General features: G+C 46.0%; 1 protein-coding gene across 7 annotated transcripts in view; it reads right to left on the minus strand.

Annotated features, from left to right (window-relative positions):
- Positions 1-8,260: 8,260 nt before the first annotated feature.
- Positions 8,261-20,496, minus strand: part of FLNB (filamin B) — a 71,354-nt gene continuing 59,118 nt past the window's right edge. For 5 of the 7 annotated variants that reach the window (XM_072934647.1, XM_072934646.1, XM_072934645.1 and 2 more), the window contains 11 exons: positions 20,080-20,283; positions 19,350-19,502; positions 18,914-19,036; positions 18,114-18,380; positions 17,738-17,875; positions 17,532-17,647; positions 15,654-15,786; positions 14,474-14,650; positions 11,898-12,116; positions 10,758-10,961; positions 8,261-10,054 (listed from right to left, as the gene is read on the minus strand). In XM_072934647.1, coding sequence (XP_072790748.1) covers positions 9,867-10,054; positions 10,758-10,961; positions 11,898-12,116; positions 14,474-14,650; positions 15,654-15,786; positions 17,532-17,647; positions 17,738-17,875; positions 18,114-18,380; positions 18,914-19,036; positions 19,350-19,502; positions 20,080-20,283 — 1,922 coding nt within the window. In that variant the 3' untranslated portion in view covers positions 8,261-9,866. The remainder of the gene's footprint in view (positions 10,055-10,757; positions 10,962-11,897; positions 12,117-14,473; positions 14,651-15,653; positions 15,787-17,531; positions 17,648-17,737; positions 17,876-18,113; positions 18,381-18,913; positions 19,037-19,349; positions 19,503-20,079; positions 20,284-20,496) is intronic. The other 2 variants (XM_072934649.1, XM_072934648.1) reach the window with 2 other exon arrangements.

A 20,496-nucleotide genomic window follows, 5' to 3' on the forward strand; every position in this document is an offset into this window, starting at 1 on the left:
TGTGTGTGTCTGTGTGTGTGTGTTAATGATTCAGAGCTGCAACCAGTGGGCATGATGTTGTACCTGGTGGTTTGCAATGCAGAATATTGCTGAATTTAGAGATTTCTCAGTGCGGGGTTTAAATTGGTCACAGCATCTCGGGATATGGGAAAGACAGAAAGAAAAGGCAGAGGGACAGGCAGTGAGGGCCCCTTGTGTGCACTGCCCAGCTCAGAGCAGCAAGAAGATGATCATTCTCACCCCTGCCCACCTGCAGACCTCAGGTGAGACGCCCTAGGGATCCCAGGTGACACTGCTGCCAACAGAGTGTCAAAAAATTCACATCAAAATCTGATTTCAGCATCCTGGCATGGAATTGAACTGCATCCCCCCTCGGAAAAAAATCTCCATGGCAGCCCAAAGTCCTCTGATGAACCAGACTTTAATGATGATTAGTTAATGTAATGGTGCAGCAATCTGTTTTCCTAGCTCAGCCCACAGGCAGTATTTAGTGCACACCAAACCCTGCCACACAGATGGCATCTGGGGAGTGGGAATAATCCAACTGTTAGTAGAGACAAATATTCATCTCCCTTCATCAATGCACCCCAGGTTCCCTGCTGAAAGGGCAGGGAGGGCAGGTGAGTGAGAGAGGAAAATAGTTTGGCATTTGTGAAACCCACTGTTCAGGGAGAAGAATTTGAGGAAAGAAACTAAATTAAGAGAAAATTATCTCAGGAGGTTGTATGCAAGGTAGACAACAAATCCTCCAACTTTCAGTAGCAATTAAAGTGGATATGATACAGCATTTTATATGCCCCCTCACACTGCAGTCAACACAAAGGAAAAAGCCTGACTTAGAACAAATACTTACATTGGGATTTTTATAGAGGTGCCACTTTCTGGCTGACATCAGTCTGAGTCTCTGGCCTCTGATCTTGCTTCTATATAACTGCTTTCTGTCTTCTGTCTTTCAGAAAGGAGTAGTGCACAGGGAAAGAAATCACCCTCCAGAAAAGCAATAATGGACACATTCAGTCATGAAAAATATATAATTACAGCTAAGTTTTACTGGAAATATTTGTCCTTACTTGCAATATTTGGTGTAGCCCTTTATCCAGCACTTGAAAATAAGAGATGTGGCCAGAGGGCAGCCTCAGGAGTGCTGTCAGTGGCTGCTGGTCCAGAACAGTGTGCTGGGTTTGGCTGGGATAGAGTGAATTTTCTTCACAGTAGTTGCACGGAGCTATGTCTTGGATTTATGCTGAACACTGTGTTGATAACACAAGGATATTTTTGTTGCTGCTGTGCAGCACTTACACAGAGTCAAGGCATTTTCTGTCTCTCACCCCACCAGCGAGTTGGCTGGGGATGCACAAGAAATTAGGAGGAGATGCAGCCCCAGCAGCACTGACTCAAGGGATAGCCCATAACAAATGGAGTCCTGCTCAGCACTCAGACCTTGGGGGAGAAGAAAGGTTCATCTTGCAGAGATGCTGGGCTTCTGACCAACAGAGAGACATCTTAATGCAAAATGATGCTCCTCCATGGAGGGCTGGGACATGGTTTTGTGGGATTCATAGCAGAGAGCATCTGCACTCACATTGTACATGTGATAGGGGCTGGGAGGTGTCCCAGACTCCTACTGTCAGCACAGCCTGTCTCTCTAGATATTCATTAGACAATATTATAATTACATCCTAAAATATTTAACAGTTCATGTTGTCTCTAGATTTCCCCCCCTGGGGATCATTACCCAGCTGTCCCAACTGCAAAGGGGTTTTAAGTTGTTCCAGCCTGCAGGAGCCTCAGTATATTCTGCAGCCAGAACAAAGTTTCTCTTTTTGATGAATAAGGCTTATTTATGATCAAACAGGAGTTTTTCACTGGGAATCCAAAATTCCTGGAGAGACTTTGTCTCATGCAAGCCAGATCCCAGATCACGGCTGGGAGAGAAAAACAAAGAGGCTCTTCAGAAGCAGAAAACTGTTTCCTCCCCAGCAGCCCTGTTCACAGAGACCACAGAGCAGAGAGGGCTCAGCTGAACAAAAAGTGCTAAGACCCCCAATCCCTCAGGTTGGGGTCCTTGGGAAGCCCTTCTCCAATGCATGGTACTGGATGCACCCTCACTTCCCACAGACCCGAGGTCTCCACTGCCCGCAGAGAGACCCCTCCCAGCCTGCACAAGGTCTCTCTGCTCCTCACCACACAAAAACCCACACGAGGAAGGCTTTTGCTGCCCTAGGGGTGTAAGTCTCTTAGCAGGGGTACCCCCAGGCACCCACAGCAGCAGCCCAAAGCAGGACTGCCTCATTTCCACAGCCTCAGTCATCGCCGCTGAATAGGTTTGTCCATCTGCACCTTCACAGGGCTCCTGGCCTCTTCCTGCCTTGGCACTGCTCCCCACTAACCCACAGCCCTGACACCTCTGCCTACCTCCTTTCGCCTCTTCTGAGCTACTGGCAGCAATGAGGACAGAGGGGAGCTGGTACAAAACACCCCAGGGACCCACCTGGCTTCTTTCAGGGTCTGTACCTAATATCCAGTCTAAACCTCCCCTGGTGCATCTTGAGGCTGTTTCCTCATCCATCCCCCACCTGGCTACACTGTCCTGTCAGGTATTGTAAAGTGATAAGGTCCTTCATGAGCCTCCTTTTCTCTAGGCTAAACAACCCCACCTGCCCCAGCTACTCCTCATAAAAGTTGTGCCCCAGACCAGATGTACACATGTACAGATGTTTGGCCACATACAGATGTGCAGCAAACAACTGAGCTGCCACCCCCAGAAGTTCTGTGTTGTGCTGTAACACAGCAGAGCTGGTGGCACTGACAGCAAAATCCAAGGCAGAAAAATCAAAGAGCCTTCCAGTGTGATAGCAGCAGCTGGTCCAAGCTCGGCTGGTTCATGGCCCCTCAGCCTCTGGAGGGATTGTGGGGAGCACTCATGCCCCAGGCTGGAGCTGGCTGCTCACTGACCAAGCATTTGCCACACAATAGGACCACGAGTGGAGCAGGGGCTTCCTGGGGCATGAGTGCCCATGTGGCACTCTAGGGGAGCTTCCCTCAGTGCCCCTGTAGCTCAGCGGTCCTGTGGGGACTTTTCTCTGCCAGGCAAACCTGGGAGATGGAGAGAAGGAGGTGAGGGCAGCACTCATCTTTCTCCTGCCTCTAGTCAAAAGAAAAACAAATTTAAAACCCACTTTCCCCCCTCCATGTGTGGCTGGTTAACAGCAGCTGCAAGCTCCGTCAGCCCCTTGCCCAGGGTAAGGTTTTGCCTCCCTCAGGGCTCCTGCCTCTGGTGGCACCGGTGTGTCCCAGCTATCTGGGGATTCCCGGGGAATTCACACCCCCAGCACAGCCAGCAAACCCAGCGAGGAAAGGAAAAGGAATTTCCCCCTCCTCAGCTGGGAGCTCATGGATCTGCATCACCCCATGTTCTCCACACGGACGTTTCCATTCACTGCGGACAGCCCATGGCTGACCCCAAGGAGTCCCCGGGCCCACAATGTTTCTATGTTAATTTTGCAATAAAAAGGGAGCGCTTGGTTGGCTTGAGGTCTGGTTATTCTTTGCCCACAGTTATTTAACCAGGAAATGTGCTGTGATGAGCCTCCCGAGGTGGCAGCAGCTCCCAGGACCGGGTGCTGGCAGGTTACAGGGCACATCCACCCCTGGGAGCCCTTGGTGTCCCTGCCACACCTGCACAGGAGCACAGGGGCAGCTGGCCTGGGCCAGCAGTGACCACAGCCTTTCCTGCCTCCCAACCCCTTGAGATGTCTCCTAGTGACTGTGCTTGTGCTCTTTGGTGGTTTGTACCTGGTTTTGGGAAAGATGTGAGGCTGTTCTGGCACCAGCGCCACCATCCCGTCTGTAACAGATGCCACCAAGCCCTTTTCCAGTGTCAGGGGGAACTGCAATCAATTTGGATCAGAGGCTCTTTTTACAACCAGAGAATCACAGAATATTCTGAGTTGAAAGGGACCCACAAAAATCATTGAATCCAACTCCTGACCCTGCACACAACCCCAAAATTCACATCATGTGCCTGAGAACATCGTCCGAGGGTTTGTGAACTCTGACAGGCTTGGGGCCATGACCACTTGCCTGGGGAACCTTTTCCTGGGCTCATCCACCCTCTGCATGAAAAAACTTTTCCTAATATCCAACCTTGACCTCCCTGAGCTGGGTTTAGCTCACATTCCTCTCTATCATCTTGATGGTTCAGGGACACAACCTCTGCACTTTCACCTGGTATAAAACCACAAATGCCCTTTCTCTGCAGGCTGGTTTTCCAGCCAGTGTGAAAAACAAGGTTAAATACTTTGTGTGTCATTTTAAATATAGAGTCTCAGCTGCCACTGTTTGCAGGGGCAATATTCTGGTAGAGAGAAGACAGATTTATAAGAATTAATTTCCATATTGGCAAAGTAACAAAAAAACCTTCCCTGAAAAGCTCTGCAAATGCTGACATTGAGTTATGATGGCTTTCTGTGCCTCTCATTGGGAGGAGAACCTGACCCCAGCCATTTTTGGGGAAGCCAGATGCAAAATCCCACCCCCCAAACAAAACACCCTAGCTGGACATCACTGTCAAAAGGAAATATCCCCCCTGGCAAGACCAGCTCCTTCATGGGGCCCAAAAGACTCAGACTTCCAGCTCAGCAGGGATGTAAATATTTGCAGTACCAAGGCCTTGCAGAAAGGGAGCTCAGCACAGGAAAGAGCTGTCAAACATACCCCTAGGTCCTGCTAGATAATTTTTTCCTATTAATTTTTTTTAAAAATCATATATACTAGCCTTTCATTCATGCCATTTAAAAAATGTGCTTTAAATCTCAGTCAAATTAACAGCGACAGGAGCTATAAATCCAACCTGATTTAGTGACAATATTTCTTCTAAGCATGCAATATAAATTCACAACTATGAAAATTAACTCCCAAAGTCTGAGAAATTCTGAAAAGCCATTTAAAAGCGTTTTCTCAGGAGGCCCTGGGGAAACAGCCCCACAAAAGAGGGGGGCCTGGCAGCAGGGCTGTTTTGATAACCTTCTGTGAAAGGGACCTGAGAATATTAACCATTACTGAATGCTGTGGAGGAAAAAAATTCTGTAGCTCTCCCTGCTGCTTTTTCAGCTCAGATGGAGCTGTGAAGTTATGGTAGCTGGGATAAAAGATGTCTAAGTTACTGTAACACAAGGAAAAGTTACTTTTAAAATAAACATTTGTTTAGAGGAGTTTGATGCTGAAATGTTCAGGTACCCAGTGGGTTTAGTCCCAGCAAGGCTGGGTGCTGCAGTGCATGTTGTTGGCAGCAAAATTCCAAATACTCCTTTCTGCTGCTCTGGATGTGGACAGGAGATGCAATAAATAAGGAGAAAAAGTAAGAAAAAGAAGATCCTCCAAGCACAGCTAAACACCTGGGGATGCTGCCAGCAGCTTTGCAAGGCCCCATTCCTTGTGTGCCAGAGCTGTCCCTGGCCTGGCAGAGGACAACTGGGCAACCAGTTTCATTTGGCTCACGGGAGAGCATGGCACAGCCAGCTGTCGGAATAACAAATGGTTTGGAAAGTCTTTTCTCAAACAAATAAAAAACACTATGTAAAAAAGCAACATGCCATTCTCTGAATTAAGTTTCATGCAACTCCTTCCCAGTTTCTGTCAAGGAATGTTTCTAATCACTTCGGATAGGCTTTTCCATGTGATTTATATAATGAACTACCACAATTTACACATAGTTGGTTCCCTTTTTTTTCAGGTGAAAAAAAGTGCATTGTCTGCACTGCAAGTACATTTCAATGTGGAGTAAAAAATTAGTTAGAAAAGAAAAATCAAATAAATTAAGAACAAATAAATGCAGAAGTTAAAAGTGAGCACTGGGAAAAAAAAGTTTCTGGATTAGAAATGTCACAATCCCGCTTTCAACAGACAATTAGAAGGAAAGGTTTGCATAATCTTACCAAACCCACAGCCCTGCTAAGCAACAGTTCTAGCACCCACATTGTCAATGCACCTGGCTGATGTCAGAGCTTTTTGGGGTGAAGGGAGATCGAGTTTGGACACACAAATGCTCTGTACAGGCTCAGGCCTGAAGACTGACCATTGCAGCAACATGGACAAAAAAATTTAAGTATACTGGAATACCTTTACACATATAAATATATACACACATATATATAATAATTAAAGGATTAATCATGCAAATATTTTAAGTAAATATCAAATAATTTGAAGTATTAAATAAATTGAATATTTAAATGATTTAAATAATATGAAATATTTAAAAGTGAAAGTCATTAAAATAATTAAAATGCATATATTTAATTTGTTAGAGATACTCACAGCTCACAAGGCAATATGCAATTACCCATTTTGCATGTAACACCCCAATATATGAGGAATTTGCCATGCTGGCTGCTGAGATGGCCATCGGAAACAGAGAGCCAAGGCCATGGAGAGCCAGGGGGCTCTGAAGAGGGAGCTCCAACAGCTCCCCAAAGCAAAGGAGAAGGCCAGTGGGCAACCAGTGGGATCCTAAGGTATGGCAGGAACAAGCACAGCCCGGGGTCAGGGGTGGCTACAGGGCAGACCTGAGCTGCAGGATGAGGACAGGCTGAATGTATGGGTTGTGAGGAGCTCCAGGACATCATCTCCAAAGACCCCTTCTCTTTGGCCATTGAGATGCACCAATGCATCCCACCAATGCTGGGCAGGGGGCTGGAATGCTCTGGAGTTACCACCCCATGGCAACAGCTGTGCTGCAGGGACTTACCTTCCACCCACCAAAACACCCAGGGAAGCTCCCAGAGGTGCCATGGGTCCCAGCATGTGTTCCCATGGGGCAGTGCCTGCCCTGGCTCACTGCCAGCAGCAGCAGGGCTCCAGCTGCCTACCAGGCACTGCCAGGTCTAGCACAGTGCTTGCAGGACAGATTGGGCCAGCTCAGGAGGGATGAAGTTCCAAGTGACACTCACAGGTACTAAGTGGTGAAATCCTACTGCAAACCACCACCAAAGAGAGACTATGAATAAAGAAAAAGAATTTAAGGTCAACTGAATTGCCAGGAAAGCATTTCCACACCTAAAGGCAAAAAACTGATGCTAGTCTTCTTCCTATACTGAAGAAAGTGCATCTTGAACCATTGCATGTCTGCCCAGCAGGAGGCACTGGGACACCAGTAACACGCACACGATACCCCGCCCTGCTAAGGATAGCCACTGCACTTAGAAACCTTTGTCAAGGTGCCAAAACCAGAGCAGAATGTCCCCCAAAGCACGGATCTGTGCTCAATACAGTCAGTCCTCAGCTGGCAGAGCTGAATGTTGTTGTCCAAAATCAACCCTGCCAAGAAGCTCTTCTCATCACCACTACTGGGGGCTTGCTGTCCTTATCAAGGTCATTTCTGTGGCCACTCCACAGCTGCCAGTGCCCAGGCCAGGCAGAGTTGGTCACTTGAAGCAGAGCTCAGCTTTTACTGGAAGTAACCCCAGCCACAGTAGCAACCAGAGTCCATCAACTTCACAGACAACTCCTGCTAATTCCAGCCTGTGTCATTAAAGCAAGACAAGGGGCAACAGGCAAGAGAAGGCCAGACAAGCACAGAGTGGACTGGGACATAGGAGTTATGCAGGTGAGATGCTTTCAAGGTTTATTCACAACAACAGCTGTATCCAGGCTTTTTTTGTTTGAAAACATTGAATAGGAGGCTCATGCTGACATACCTACCACAAGGCTAATGAGTTAACTATAAAAAGGAAATAATCTGATAAGCCTGAGGTAGGAAAGTCCTTGGCAGCCACTGCATCTCAGGTTTCATGGGGGTTTTCAGCAGGAGAGTGTTTGGGAAAACATCTGCTGGTTTCCATGGCTGTGCCTGGAGGTGCTGGCCCCAGGTGCAGGGAGACACCTCCAGCAAACAACCCCAGGGAATCCGGGGGAGCAGTGGGAGCGGGAGACTCTGGGATCACAGCCCAGGTGGCAGCTCCAGGGACACGGCGCTGCCCCTGCGCCTGGGGCCTGCACAGGGATGAAGCAGCATAGCTGTGTAATGCTCCATCCACACTGTGCCCATTGCACCCTGCGTATTTACGCATGGCTTTAAGTTCTGCCATTCTGTTTTCAGGAATAAAAAAGGTTTCGGGGGAAAAAAGTTAATGGTGTTGAGGTTCTGCCCAAATTTTCATGGCTACCTGCGCAGTCCATAGGCTATTTGGTCTGCCTGAAGCTGCTGTGTGGTGTAGTTTCAGTCTGAACTCTACTGACTACATATGAAAAGAATCCGATGTTGTTTTTAACATGCACATTTTAATGAAGCAAACATTTCTATTTAATAAGTTATAAGATACAATTTTACAATCCTGCATTTTATTCCAGTTTATTTTGTTTTTACTTTCTAGTTTACAATGTAGTGAGCATTTCACATTAAGGCACTAAAAAAGCACAGTAAAAAAAACCCCAACCTTCCTTTTTTTCCCAGTAACTGTGCTGGAGAGCAGTACATCCACACATAATTACAGAACCGTGAGCATGAACTTCTCCCAAGGGACAGTGACATGTCAACAGGTTTTCAACAAATCCTACCTTCTCCAAACTGCAGAGTTTGAGCTCATCAGGAGAGTTTACTAAAGCCCCAGCAGCTGACAGCAATTCAGATATGCACCTGGGAAGTTGTATGGAGTAATCCGGGACAAACAGACAAGTTACAAGGAAGTTTCCACTCCCTAACCCTCAGCAGCAATGCCTGTTGCAGCAAAAGGGGATTTCAGGGGAGATGAGTTTGCTTCAGGCATGTCCTTGGACTGAGATACAATAAAACACCTTGTGCCAAAGAGGGGTTTGTTCATTGATAATGCTATTGTTGGTATTGCTGTTACTGGTAACTTCACAGCCCCACCCTGTGTCCCACGGCAGGTGTGGGTCCCTTCCCAGGATGGCTTCCTTGCCTCACCTCAGACACCAGCCTGGCCTGCAGCCTCCAGGGGAACCAATGGTCATCCTCTCAACACATCTTGGTGCTCTGGACCGCAGTGACTCTGGGTCACACAGGTGACAGCCATGCCTGGCTTGGCAAGTTCAGGGGTTTTACTTAACCCAGCCAACCAAGGGCTTGTTCTTAAATCAAAAAGAGTGTGGGGGGGGTTACCTGTAAAGTTGAAGAAACATCACCAGCATCCCAAGCTCATTAAAAACCGCATTACTAGCATTATGGCCAAAAAGCTATCTGTCTCTAGAGTTACAAAGCGTTAACATAGAGAGGCTGAAAGCTTACAGGAAGTAATTTTCAATCTGCTTTTGGTTTGCTATAAAAGATAAACTTTTTCTAAATGTAAACCATTGGCAAAGCATTTTCAAAAACATTTTAAATTTGAGTGGTAAAGCTACTTTTAATAGCTTTTTATAATGTTAAGCATTAAAATTGATCAAGTATACAAAGGCACCTACTATAGTACCAGTTTTACCTCATTTCTTTACAGAAAAGAATTTGAACTGGGGACAGCCCAAGTCATATTCCATAACTAAAATGTAGTCTCCAGTCAAATAAAATCAGTAGTTAAGATACCCAATTACAAAGACAAATTCCAGTTTTCAATTAACATCTAAAGACTTTAACATCCGCAAGGGAAATTAGTGTCTAGTCATCCACATGATTCTCCAAACATTAACAGTGACCCGGACAGTACTACAAAGGTACAATTTGAGGAGATATTAAATAAATTGACATTAGGTTGGTAAGTAGGATAGAAGTGAAATGCTTGTAAAAACAGTTAGAATTTATGTCTGACTATTGAAATGTGAGCCGTGTCTATCTAGAAATTGCATTTTGCAACACGACTGCACCCAGTACAACTCTACATCTGAACTGCGAGCGCAGAGAGCACCTGACAGCGCGTCTATGGAACGGTGACGTGGAAGGGACTCCCAGGAATGTGCTCGTCACCCCACTTCACTGCCAGCACATAGTCCCCCCTCTCCTTCACAACATAAGTGACATTGTACTGGTGGCTGCCCAAGTGCTTGATGGACACCTCTTCGCATGGTATTGTAGGTCCGTGGACACCAACTAACAGCATGTTGGAACCTATAGCAAAACAAATTGTTAATATCCTTGAGCTTAAACAAGGCTGTGGTTGTATCGTAATATATTGGCTCTGTAACACATGGACTTTGTTATTTTAATTCACAGAGTGGTAGCTGAGCTATACCTCAGATTAATTTGGTATAAGAAGGAATTTTATATTAAAAAGCTTTCAACCTCATAGTGGTGAGGGTTTATCTGTGCTATTTGCCAGACCTGACAGGTTACCACTAAGCAGAGCACAGGAGCCATCAATGCTGCTTGTGAAAACAAGCTGGTATTGCTTTACAAGTACTTCATCATAAGTTAACAGCAGGGGCCAGTGGACACAGCTGGTCTGTAATCCACCCATCACAGAGCTCCCAGATGGTGATGATGATGAGCATCAAAAGGTAACAGGAACACCGTGCATTACATGCTACAATGCACCACAAGGGTTGCTTAAGTTCAGCAACTTGTTTGTTCTCATGCCATAATCCTGTGGTTCTTTCAGGTGCACCTGGCTCAGACAAAGCCATTTGGAGAGGAACTTTATGGCCTCTGTATTAGGACTGACTTGGTGAGCACAGTATAATATTTACCATTTTTCTTTAGTACCAGATATTTAACTCAAACTCCAAATTTTAACTCTGCAAGTTGGTTTAGGGGAAAAAATGCTCAGCTAAACTACTGATCCTGAACACTCATCTGGTTCCTGTATCCATACCTGCTTTGCTGCAGTCCACAGAGAAGGAGCTTTTCTGACCCACAAAAGCCTTTGAGAGTCCTGCTCCCCGGGAAACCACTTTGCTGGCATCCGAGGTGGATTTGGGAATGGCGCTATAGCAAGTTTCAGTCGATGACCTTGTCACTGACTCTACCAGGATGGAAGAGGTTTCGTTGGCACTGCCTGGACTAACCAGTCGCTGCCCTGGAAACAGAAAAGGTTTCTGACATTCAGATTTGTCCCATCTGAAAGGCACTCCAGAAGGAGGTTTCAAAACACTCCTAATGACTAGCATGCATTCTGCATCCAAAATGCATTTTTGGAGAGGAGCAATTTCCTACTTGAGTTTTTAAGCTGACATCTTCCAGCACTGCTGGCAATAATCCCATCCCAGAGCCCTCAAGTGGCTGAAGGACCACAGGAACTTCAGGATTCATTAAGCAAAGCAGTTGCTTAAGAAGAGTTAATTGTGCTCCAATCACCAAATGCCAAAAATGACTTGAGTTGGCAGAAAAGCAGGTGCAATTTTGCAATAACCCATTTTGAAAGCAGAGCATGTCCCAGCCTGGGGGGGCGCAGTCCTTGCCACCCTCTCCCGAGAACATCACCACGCTATGGGCACCACAAGAGGGTTTCACAAGCTCAGGGGGAGGAGTAGAGATGAGCTTCAGCCTGTGCTTAAACACAGTGCTGGAGAGAGAACAAGCTTCCTAACCAGCCTTCCTGACTTCACCTAGGAGCCTCCCAGACATTACTGACCTTTGGTTAGGCGATACCTGCACCAAATGAGAGGCAACACATGCTACAGGTGAGCAGGTTTCAGGCTTTGAGTGTGGTGGGAAATGGGTAAATAAGTCATATTTCCCTGCAACCCATGCAAGACCCTAGCACTAGATCAGGACTTCATATTACCCCATAAAGCTGTTTTATGGCCCATGACTAAGTCAAGCTGCCAAGCTCTGTGACTACTGCTTTTGTAGCTGCTTCTGAGACCCCTCATCTTTGAAGTGATGGGGAGAGATGTTTTGCTTCTCATGGTTTTGGGCATCTAGACAGAGCACCACATTGTCTCGGGAGGATTTTTTTGCTGAATGACATGACCTACTTCAGGCACAGAGTAAATACTAGTTAGCTTTTTACCTGTAACCTTTGCCTTGAAAGGGCTGCCCACTATGTGGTTAGGTCCACCATATTTAACTCCAATTAAATAGTTTCCTGGAGCCATGGGTGTGTACATGACTTTGTAACCTTCTGGAGTTTCCTGGCAGTCCATTTTCACCTTTGATGGCCCTTCAATTGTAACAGAGAGGGTACCTGGACCAGCCTTGGTCGTGTTAATGAAAAACTCCGACTGCAGTCCTAGAAAGACGTAGCACAGTGAGACACAGTCTTCCTCACACCCGACGTCACACACGCAGCCTCAGGCATTAAAAACGGGGTAATTTGGCGCAAGATCAGTCTGCCCAGGGCTGCAGGCAGGGAGGGACACCACATCCACCCCAGCAGCCTTGCTCAGGCCAGCTCCCAGTGGAGCTCTGCACCCCTGGCAGCCTCTCCAGTTTCATCCTGCTCCCTCCTCCAGTTAGGCTATGTGACTGTGTGGGAGAAGGGGTCATGAGAGCCCTTCAGGACTCAAATGGAAGTAATTTGGTATCAAAAAACTGGCTTAGAGAGAAAATAAGAGCTTTTCTGCTGGGCATCAGAGTCCACACCCACACAGCTCCAGCATGGCTAAGTTTGGGAGAGCTCAGAGCTGTTTCGCTGCCTGGACTGCAAATCAGCAGTGATGAGCCCACAAGAAAGCAGGAAGGACAAGTGGCAGGAGATGGCCTGGAGGAGATGTGTGTTTGAACTGCTTGGCAACAGCACTCCAAGCAGTTTGTGGAAACAAAAGCTTGTTTAATTATAGCATCTGGTTAACACAGCTGAATTATTGCTGCTAATACTAAGCCAATGACAATGCCAGCAACACAAGAAAAAATTAAGTAAGGCTTTCAGCCCCCAAATAATATACTGTCAGACTCTGGCCTCAAGTATTTATGTTCTTTGGGCTGTTGCATGAGACACTGTTGAGGAGGAATAAAGTGCTCAGGCACACTCAAAACCAGGATGGCCATGGGAAAGTTTACTGCTGCTGCAATGGGAGCATGAAGACGTGGGAATAGACTCGGGAGAAGTTTCTAGCCTCCCCACAAAAGAGATTGCTGTGTCGCAATGCTGGAAGAGCCCAGCTCCCACAGAGGATTATGCCATTTTCCAGTGCTCCAGCAGCCCATCCCCCTGGCAGCACTGGCCCAGGAGGCCAGGCATCAGCCCGCAATGCCCTGCTTGGATGGAGAGAAGTTAATTCTCAAACCCAACAAGCTTCACAGCTGCTCACTAAGAGTTCTCACTCCAGAGGCACGGCTCTTTCCTGTGGCCCAGATGAAGGCTCGCATTGTTGGAGGCTGCAGACGCTCAGCCCTCCCAGGGGGACGGTTCAGGTGCTCAGCCACTGAAACCCCTACACTGGGGCATTGTTCTGAAACGCTGCTCAGCAGCTCCCAGGGCACTGCGCTTTTGGCAGCGGCCAAGATTCAACAACGGGGCACAGAGCAGCTTTGCTGAAATTTAACAGTCTGTTTAGATTAAAAACAACCCCAAGCACTTTTATAGATGAAGAAATATTCCCCTGTCCCTGATGCATCACTGGCTGGTATTAATGAGTGCTTTTGTTTCCACCTATTAAAGGAACTCAAGCTACATCTTTATTTTATAGAGTGTATCTGCATGTTTCCAAAACCAACTGCTTGGTTCCTCCAGAACAGCAGAAGCTTTGACTGAATAACTGCAGTATTTTTTTTTCACAGGGAGAAAAAAAGGTATGAGATGGAATCCACAGGAGACAGTAGTGGATAGAACAAAACAAACTAGCTATTCCCTTACACTACAAAAGGGGAGAAAAATAATCATTTTACTCTGCTATTTACCTGTGTGTGGCCTGAGCAAGAACACAAATAAATCAAAGTGCATATCTTGGAATGTTTTTGTACTAAGGCCACAAATCATAGAAATGAAAAAACAAACCCTAAACCCCACATTCTTGACTTGAAAACTATCAGATGAGGCAGCCACAGCAGACAACAAGGTGCCAGATTTCCAAGAAGAGACTGTTCACACTGTATCTGGAGCATGAATAGCAACTACCAACAGAACAACCCACCTCCTCCCTAGGGTTTACATATCCTACTGCATTTCACTTGAGATTTCTTAAGAGGCGCAAGCACCAAAGGGAAGCTAACACCCTCATACCCATTTAATAAATACAAGATCAACAAGATTCCTTCATCTCTAGACAGGCAACTCAGATATTGCGTTCATGTGTGGAAGGGAGCCAGAGCTTATCTGGAGCTCGAGGGACCACTGACGTGGAGCTAAGCTAACCAGCAGAGCTGTAGCCCAGCTGCTAACCAGCAGTTCAGTGAATGCATGTTGCAGTTTCTGATTTACAAAAGTTTTAAGTGTGTTAAGGCTCAGTATAGGCTGCAGACTTGTGAGTGATGGTTATAAGACATGAGGAGCATGCTAGAAAGCAAAATTAGCCTGCACTCAAGTCAGCAGAGAATGTGGGTTAGTTCAGCTGCCTTAGCAGGTGAAGTCATGTAAAAGTATGCCTAGGAACAGGTTCTGTACGTCTCAAAGGCCAAGTGCAAGCAGGTGTGCAGGAGAAGGGTTACCCGTGGTGCCGCTCTCCAGGCCGGATCCGTAGGCTGTGACAAGGGCAGGGTTGCCCGCCTGGCCAGGCTCGCCCACGCGCACTTTGAAAGGACTGCCCACCACGTGGCTCCCGTTGAACTTCACATCGATGGTGTGGATGCCGTTCTCGTGGGGGATGAACCGAACGGCGTATTTATCTGCAGCAGAGAAGGGGCTCTTCTGACAAACCAGAGGCAACAACCCAACCATAAACCACCAGTTAAACCCAACAGGGCTCGTTAGCAATCCGAGCTTCCGAAAGCCTTTGACGTATTTTGGCCCCAGTTTAAGTGAATTCAGCTACATGAGCTGCTAAACTTGTATTTAAGCAGGAAAATGCTGTATTTATCACAAAAGGTTTTACAGCTTGTGTTTTCACCATGTTCACTAGGACCTGATCTCAACTGTCATCTAGTCTGAGGATTATTTGCCTCACTCATGCACTAAACATGAAAACTGAATCACAGCCCAATCTGTTGGCAGCTGAGGGAGCCGTGTGTAGAAGAAAAGCAGCTGGTCAGAGCAAGCCAAATCTTACCAGCAAGCTGTGTGCTGCTCTGACACCACACCTTTATCTAATGAAGTAATTTAGCAATTTGCTGATATTTCACATTTTTGATTGTGTGTTAACTCAGAGGTGGGACTGATCTCCCCCAGCTGAACAGCTGCTGCTTGTTCATAGTACAGACCATAACTCATACAAACTTCAAGTGAAAAAGAAAAGCTCATTGCTGAAACAGGTGTTGAGCTTTCTGTAGTGTTTGCTTTTAGACAGCTTCCTTGACATTTCATGTGAAGGAGTGAGTGTGAGTTAAAAATAAACTATTAGTCAAAGATCGAAGCATAGCTTTGAGAAATAAACTTCTCTGGTTAAATTCAACAACCACATCATATTTCATTTATTACTAATGTCACTGTACCTTCACTGGCAAGTCAAGACTTAAATACTTCTATCTTACACAAGCTGGGGCTTAGTCAGTTCATGGAAAACTACGGAAATAAGCCAGATTAAACAGCTCTTGACACCAAAAAGTCATTTTCCAAGCAACATGCTCATCCTTGGGACACCCTATTCATAAGCCAAAGGAACCAAATTCCCTATGTGGCAGCAAGTGCTTTGGAGGTCATGCAATTGTTTTATCATCATGAAGCTGTGCTCACCTGGCTCCAGCTCAGACACATGGCACTCTTCGACAGCTCCGGAGGGGCTGTGGACTTTAGCATCAATCTTGCCCTTTGCCCCGTTCAGCCTTATAGCAAAGGATGCTGGCTGATTAACTTTTAATCCAGACTCCTGAGAATGCAACAGTCAGATTATCAAATTCAAACTTTTGTTTCAGACAGCACAAGATTTGTGGCAGGGAAATAACCACTTCGGCATGAGGGTTTCTTGATTTTAACAAAAGGCACAAAGTTGTGACTTGCATTAACTCTCAAATCAGATGCTCTCTCCCTCTTAGGGGGTGGCTGATTGAGGAGTCACCCAAGTTGGCTAGGCTGACTTTTCCCATGGTAACAGACTGTTTTTGGAAGCCAAACAATTGCACCACATCAAAGAGAGGCAGGTTTACAATATTAGTCACCCATTATCACTGAGGTCAGTCCATGGTATTCAGGCACTTGATTTAAAAGATGCTTAAGCTATAGCTCCATTTTCAGCCCATTCATTCTGGATTCATTCAGGGAAAAGCCTCTGAAAATCCAAATGTCTGAAAGAGTAATATGCATGTTTATATTTGCCACAAGAGGCTGCATTTAGAATGCCACCACAAGAAGTCTCAAACATGAGAAAATAATTTAAAACAAGAAACCAGATGTTGTGGTGCTGTCAAGCCATTGGTGGAAGGCGAGGCAGCAGTAATATCTCACACTTAACATACTTTACCTCATTTTGTTTTCAACTAAATCCTGAAGAGGGAAATAAATGCAACTGAGTAGAAGTGGGGTACAGTGTATAAACAAGTCCCTGATGTGGGTTAGTGGAGTCTGATGCTGCACAATGGACTCTGTTACAGAATACTCAGCTTTATCTGCCTCTCCAGGACTTAACTGAAGTGAGTATTCCTGTCAAAGAGTCTTTAAATGAAACACAAGGCAAACATCAATACCACAGTGACTAATTAACGCCCTTGTAACTCCTGGGTAGAAGAGATACTACCAGATCAGGCTGTCGTGGTTCATTTACACAGCCGAGGTGGAGAATTCCTGCAGCCTGGGCAAACTCCTGGGGATCACAGCTGGGATGTAACCAAAAAAAGCCTTAACTGAAGTACTAATCACCACTCAAGGAGGACTGAAATACAGTATATTTAGACACAGATTCTCAGTCTCACATCCAAGCTTCTGGCTTTGTAGATTTTAGTCAGGCCTTTAATGTTACTTGTATTTTAATGCCTGTAACCACACACATACACAAATTACATGGTGAGGTTACCAGATGAGCCCAGGCCAGCTACAAAGCTGTGATTCACTCTGAGATTCACTACCTTTCATGAATCATCTGAGCTGTGACTCTGTGGTTTTGTGGCATCAGACAGAGCAAATCTGTACCCTGACCTCATGGTGGGGCCACCTCTGTCTGCCTGGCCAGGCTGCAGTGATGTCCCAGCCATGCAGCCCTGTGCTACCTCACCCATGGAAATGCAGCTCTTCATGCACATGCCAAATGAGTAACTTGGTACCAGCATGATTACTGGTGGTTCACCTCTAAGCTTCAGTTTTCCTTGTCCTTCCTCTAGCTAATGGCATGGGAAACATGTTTTAGCTCCTCCAATGCTATTTCTGGAGCCTCTTATTCCTAATTCCCAGGTGTTATCACTTGTAACAGTTTCAGTTGAGCCTTCTGCCTTTGAACTCTGGCTAGCCAGAGTCACCCAGGGGCCAGCTACCAAAAAGCTCTGGCTGCAAGCTGAGCTTGAAAACAAGCACCAATCAAGACAAGGCTATTACTTAGAAGAAAGGACAGCCATTTTGGTTTTGGAGAACAAGGACGAAATCAGTCTCTGTGGTAAGTTGTACAGATGTTTCCTTATGTCTCACCTGAAGACTAGTGACAGTGAGCCTGCGAGCATCATCGGAGGGGGCGATGACAGGAACCAGGTAGGGGCTTTCAGGAATGTGCTCATCATTGAACTTTATGGACACCTCATAGTTGCCTGCAGAGAGAAGAGAAGCAGTGAGTGTTCTTAGTTTCTTTCAAAGTCACAATCAGTGTTGTTTCCATGTGATTTGGTCTCAGTACATACCCGGCTCTTGAACTATGTATGATGCACCACAAGATCCATCTTTATGGTCATCAAAGGTGATTTCTGCTTTACTTGGGCCTTCTACAGCAATAGACAGTCCTCCAGCTCCAGCTTCCCGTGTCCATATGCTGAACTCAGCTGTTGAAGCACATGAGAGCACACACAGAGTAAGTCGTCTGCTGCTGCTGGGCTGCAGCTTCCTCCTAACAGACTGTAAAGTTCCCCACTTGAGCATATTTGAAGACTGGTAGCTCATCCCATCACCCCGGGAGATACTGCTTAGCAGTTTCTCCAGAAGGCTCCTGTTAGCCAAAAGACTGCACTGCAGAACCTGCACACAGCAGATTCTGGAGCCCACTGAGAGCAGAGCACTCACCTGGAACACCTGTCTCTCCACGCTCCAGCCCCGGGCCTCCAGCTCTCACTTTATGGGCTCCTCCCTCGCCCAGCGGACCCACGGTGAACTGGAAGGGGCTGCCTGGCACTGGCTGCCCTTTGTATTTAACATCCACAGTGTGGACCCCCATTTCTTGTGGCACAAAGCGGACACAGTAGGTGTTTTTGTCACACTCTACAATTTCGGCATCAAAGTTTCTCCCAGAGGGACTGGTTACCTGAGCTGTCATATCAGCACAATCAATTTCTAGCAAGAGAATTAAAAAATGCAGATTAGAAAGTGACAAAGGGTTTTGAAAGCAGGACCTGAGCTCATGTGATTACCCAGTACAAATAGCAGAAGAGGGACACAGCTATCTGTGTGCTTCTGGCCAGCTGCAGCTTCCCAGGTGCTACAGAGGCACATGAATTGGCTGATAAGTGCAGCCAGCTAAGCCTGGCCTACATGATTCACAGTTTCCAGACAGCAGTACAAACATTTAACAGCCAATATGATCTTAAAACCCTGGAGCTAAAGTGAGATGTGCAACCCATTCTCCAGCCTGCTGTACACAGACTAAATTAAATTAAGGCCTCACCAGTATTTATTTCTCCAAGTGTTGATCATGGTTATGCTTGTTTTTAATTGTTTGAAAAGACACATTACCAGTGTTTCTTCCATAAACCATGTTAATATGAGGATGTCCTTACAAAACTGAAGTTTGTATTTTCTCTTTCTCAAGTACCCCATGCTATACAAGTACAAGCTGTGGTTTTGGGGATAAGGATGTTGTTGCTTACCCGGGATTTTTAGGTTCAGATCACATATGCTTCCTACTGTTGCAACAGAAGGAGCCCGTCTTGTTCGTGTGATGCTCTCCTTAACTCTTCCTTCACCACTTATCTTCACACTAAATGGGCTGCCTGTAAGTATCACAGCAAGTCATATCTCCTTTGCTTATTACACACACCATTGAGGGCAGAAATGAAAGCTCCCTCTGACTTGTAGGTAATCATAGGGGAACTTTTATACCCAGCTAACCATCAGGCCCAAGTCAAATACATGCACATAACCAGAACAGTTTTGGATGCTTGCTGCCCAGGGAGAACATCATCAAATCTCTGGGACATATAATCCAAGCCAGATCACACAGACCACCCACAGTTCCAGAGCACTGGTCAGCCAAATAAGACTTCTGTTGTACCAATCAAAAATGTGCCCAATGCTTCTACTTACCTGGAATATGTTCATCTGCAAATTTAGTGGACACAATGTACACACCAGGTACAGTTGGAAAATAGGACACTTTGCAAGTTCCATCTTCTAGATCTTCAGTCTGGATCTCTACCTTGCTGGGTCCTTCAACTGCCAGTGAGATCCCACCATAACCTACAATATAGATAAGTTAGCATCAGATTTCCAAAGCTCTACTCTAAATCTGACATAAAATAGTCCAAACCCATAGCAGGTGCTAGCTGGTGGGTTTGTATCATAATGGGCACATGGGAGTTGCATGATGCCTTAATGGCATTTCTGTACTCCTAATCAGTCAGAGGCATAGCATGCACTCAGATCCTAAAATTTTCTGATTATATCTCTTTTTCTTTCCATAATGTTGAAAAGTTATCTACAGAGCTAAAAAATTATCGAAGGCTCCACATTAAACTAACAGGGAAATAAGCCTTTTCCTCATTTCCTTCTTGCGATACCAAATGATACTAGAGCCAGCACCACCCCAGTGACAGTCCCCGTTAGCTGTAACAAAGACATGTGCCAGGACCTTACAAAGCATATTCTAAGTTAATAGCACTGTCTGTGGTTAATAGTGCAACAATGACAGTGCTTAATGGCTGCTGCTGCTTTGCAGCTTGTGGCCTCGTGGTTGCACACTGAGGGAGGCAGTGCTCTCGTGTAGAGTCAATACACATCTCACAGCATCTCATGCTCCCTTTGTGAGGAAACTAACCAGCATCTCTTGTGTCTACAATGAAGTCACACATTTCAAAGGTTCGTCCTTCTACCAAGCCACGCCCAAAAACTCTTGCCCGTCTGGCATCCCCGATCTCAGACTGGACCACCATGATTGTTACAGGGCTGTTTGGTACATGGCTCCCATTTTTCTTGATGCTAACCAGATGTTCTCCTACTTCCCGTGGAATGAATGAGATGCCTACAAAGCAGAGAAATGTGAGAAATTTATTCAGTTTTTATTCATGTTATACTTGATTTAAATGCCTTAATCACATCAAGAAATTAAATACTGGAAGAGTGGTCTCTTTACTCATGTTGAAGTGTTGCTCTCAAGTGGAACACAAGGCCATATATGCTGACAAAACCCACTTCAATTGTAACCTGGCACGTCACATGCAACCTAAGACAAGAG

This window comes from Taeniopygia guttata, chromosome 12, assembly GCF_048771995.1.
Source record: "Taeniopygia guttata chromosome 12, bTaeGut7.mat, whole genome shotgun sequence".
Lineage (NCBI taxonomy): Eukaryota > Metazoa > Chordata > Aves > Passeriformes > Estrildidae > Taeniopygia > Taeniopygia guttata.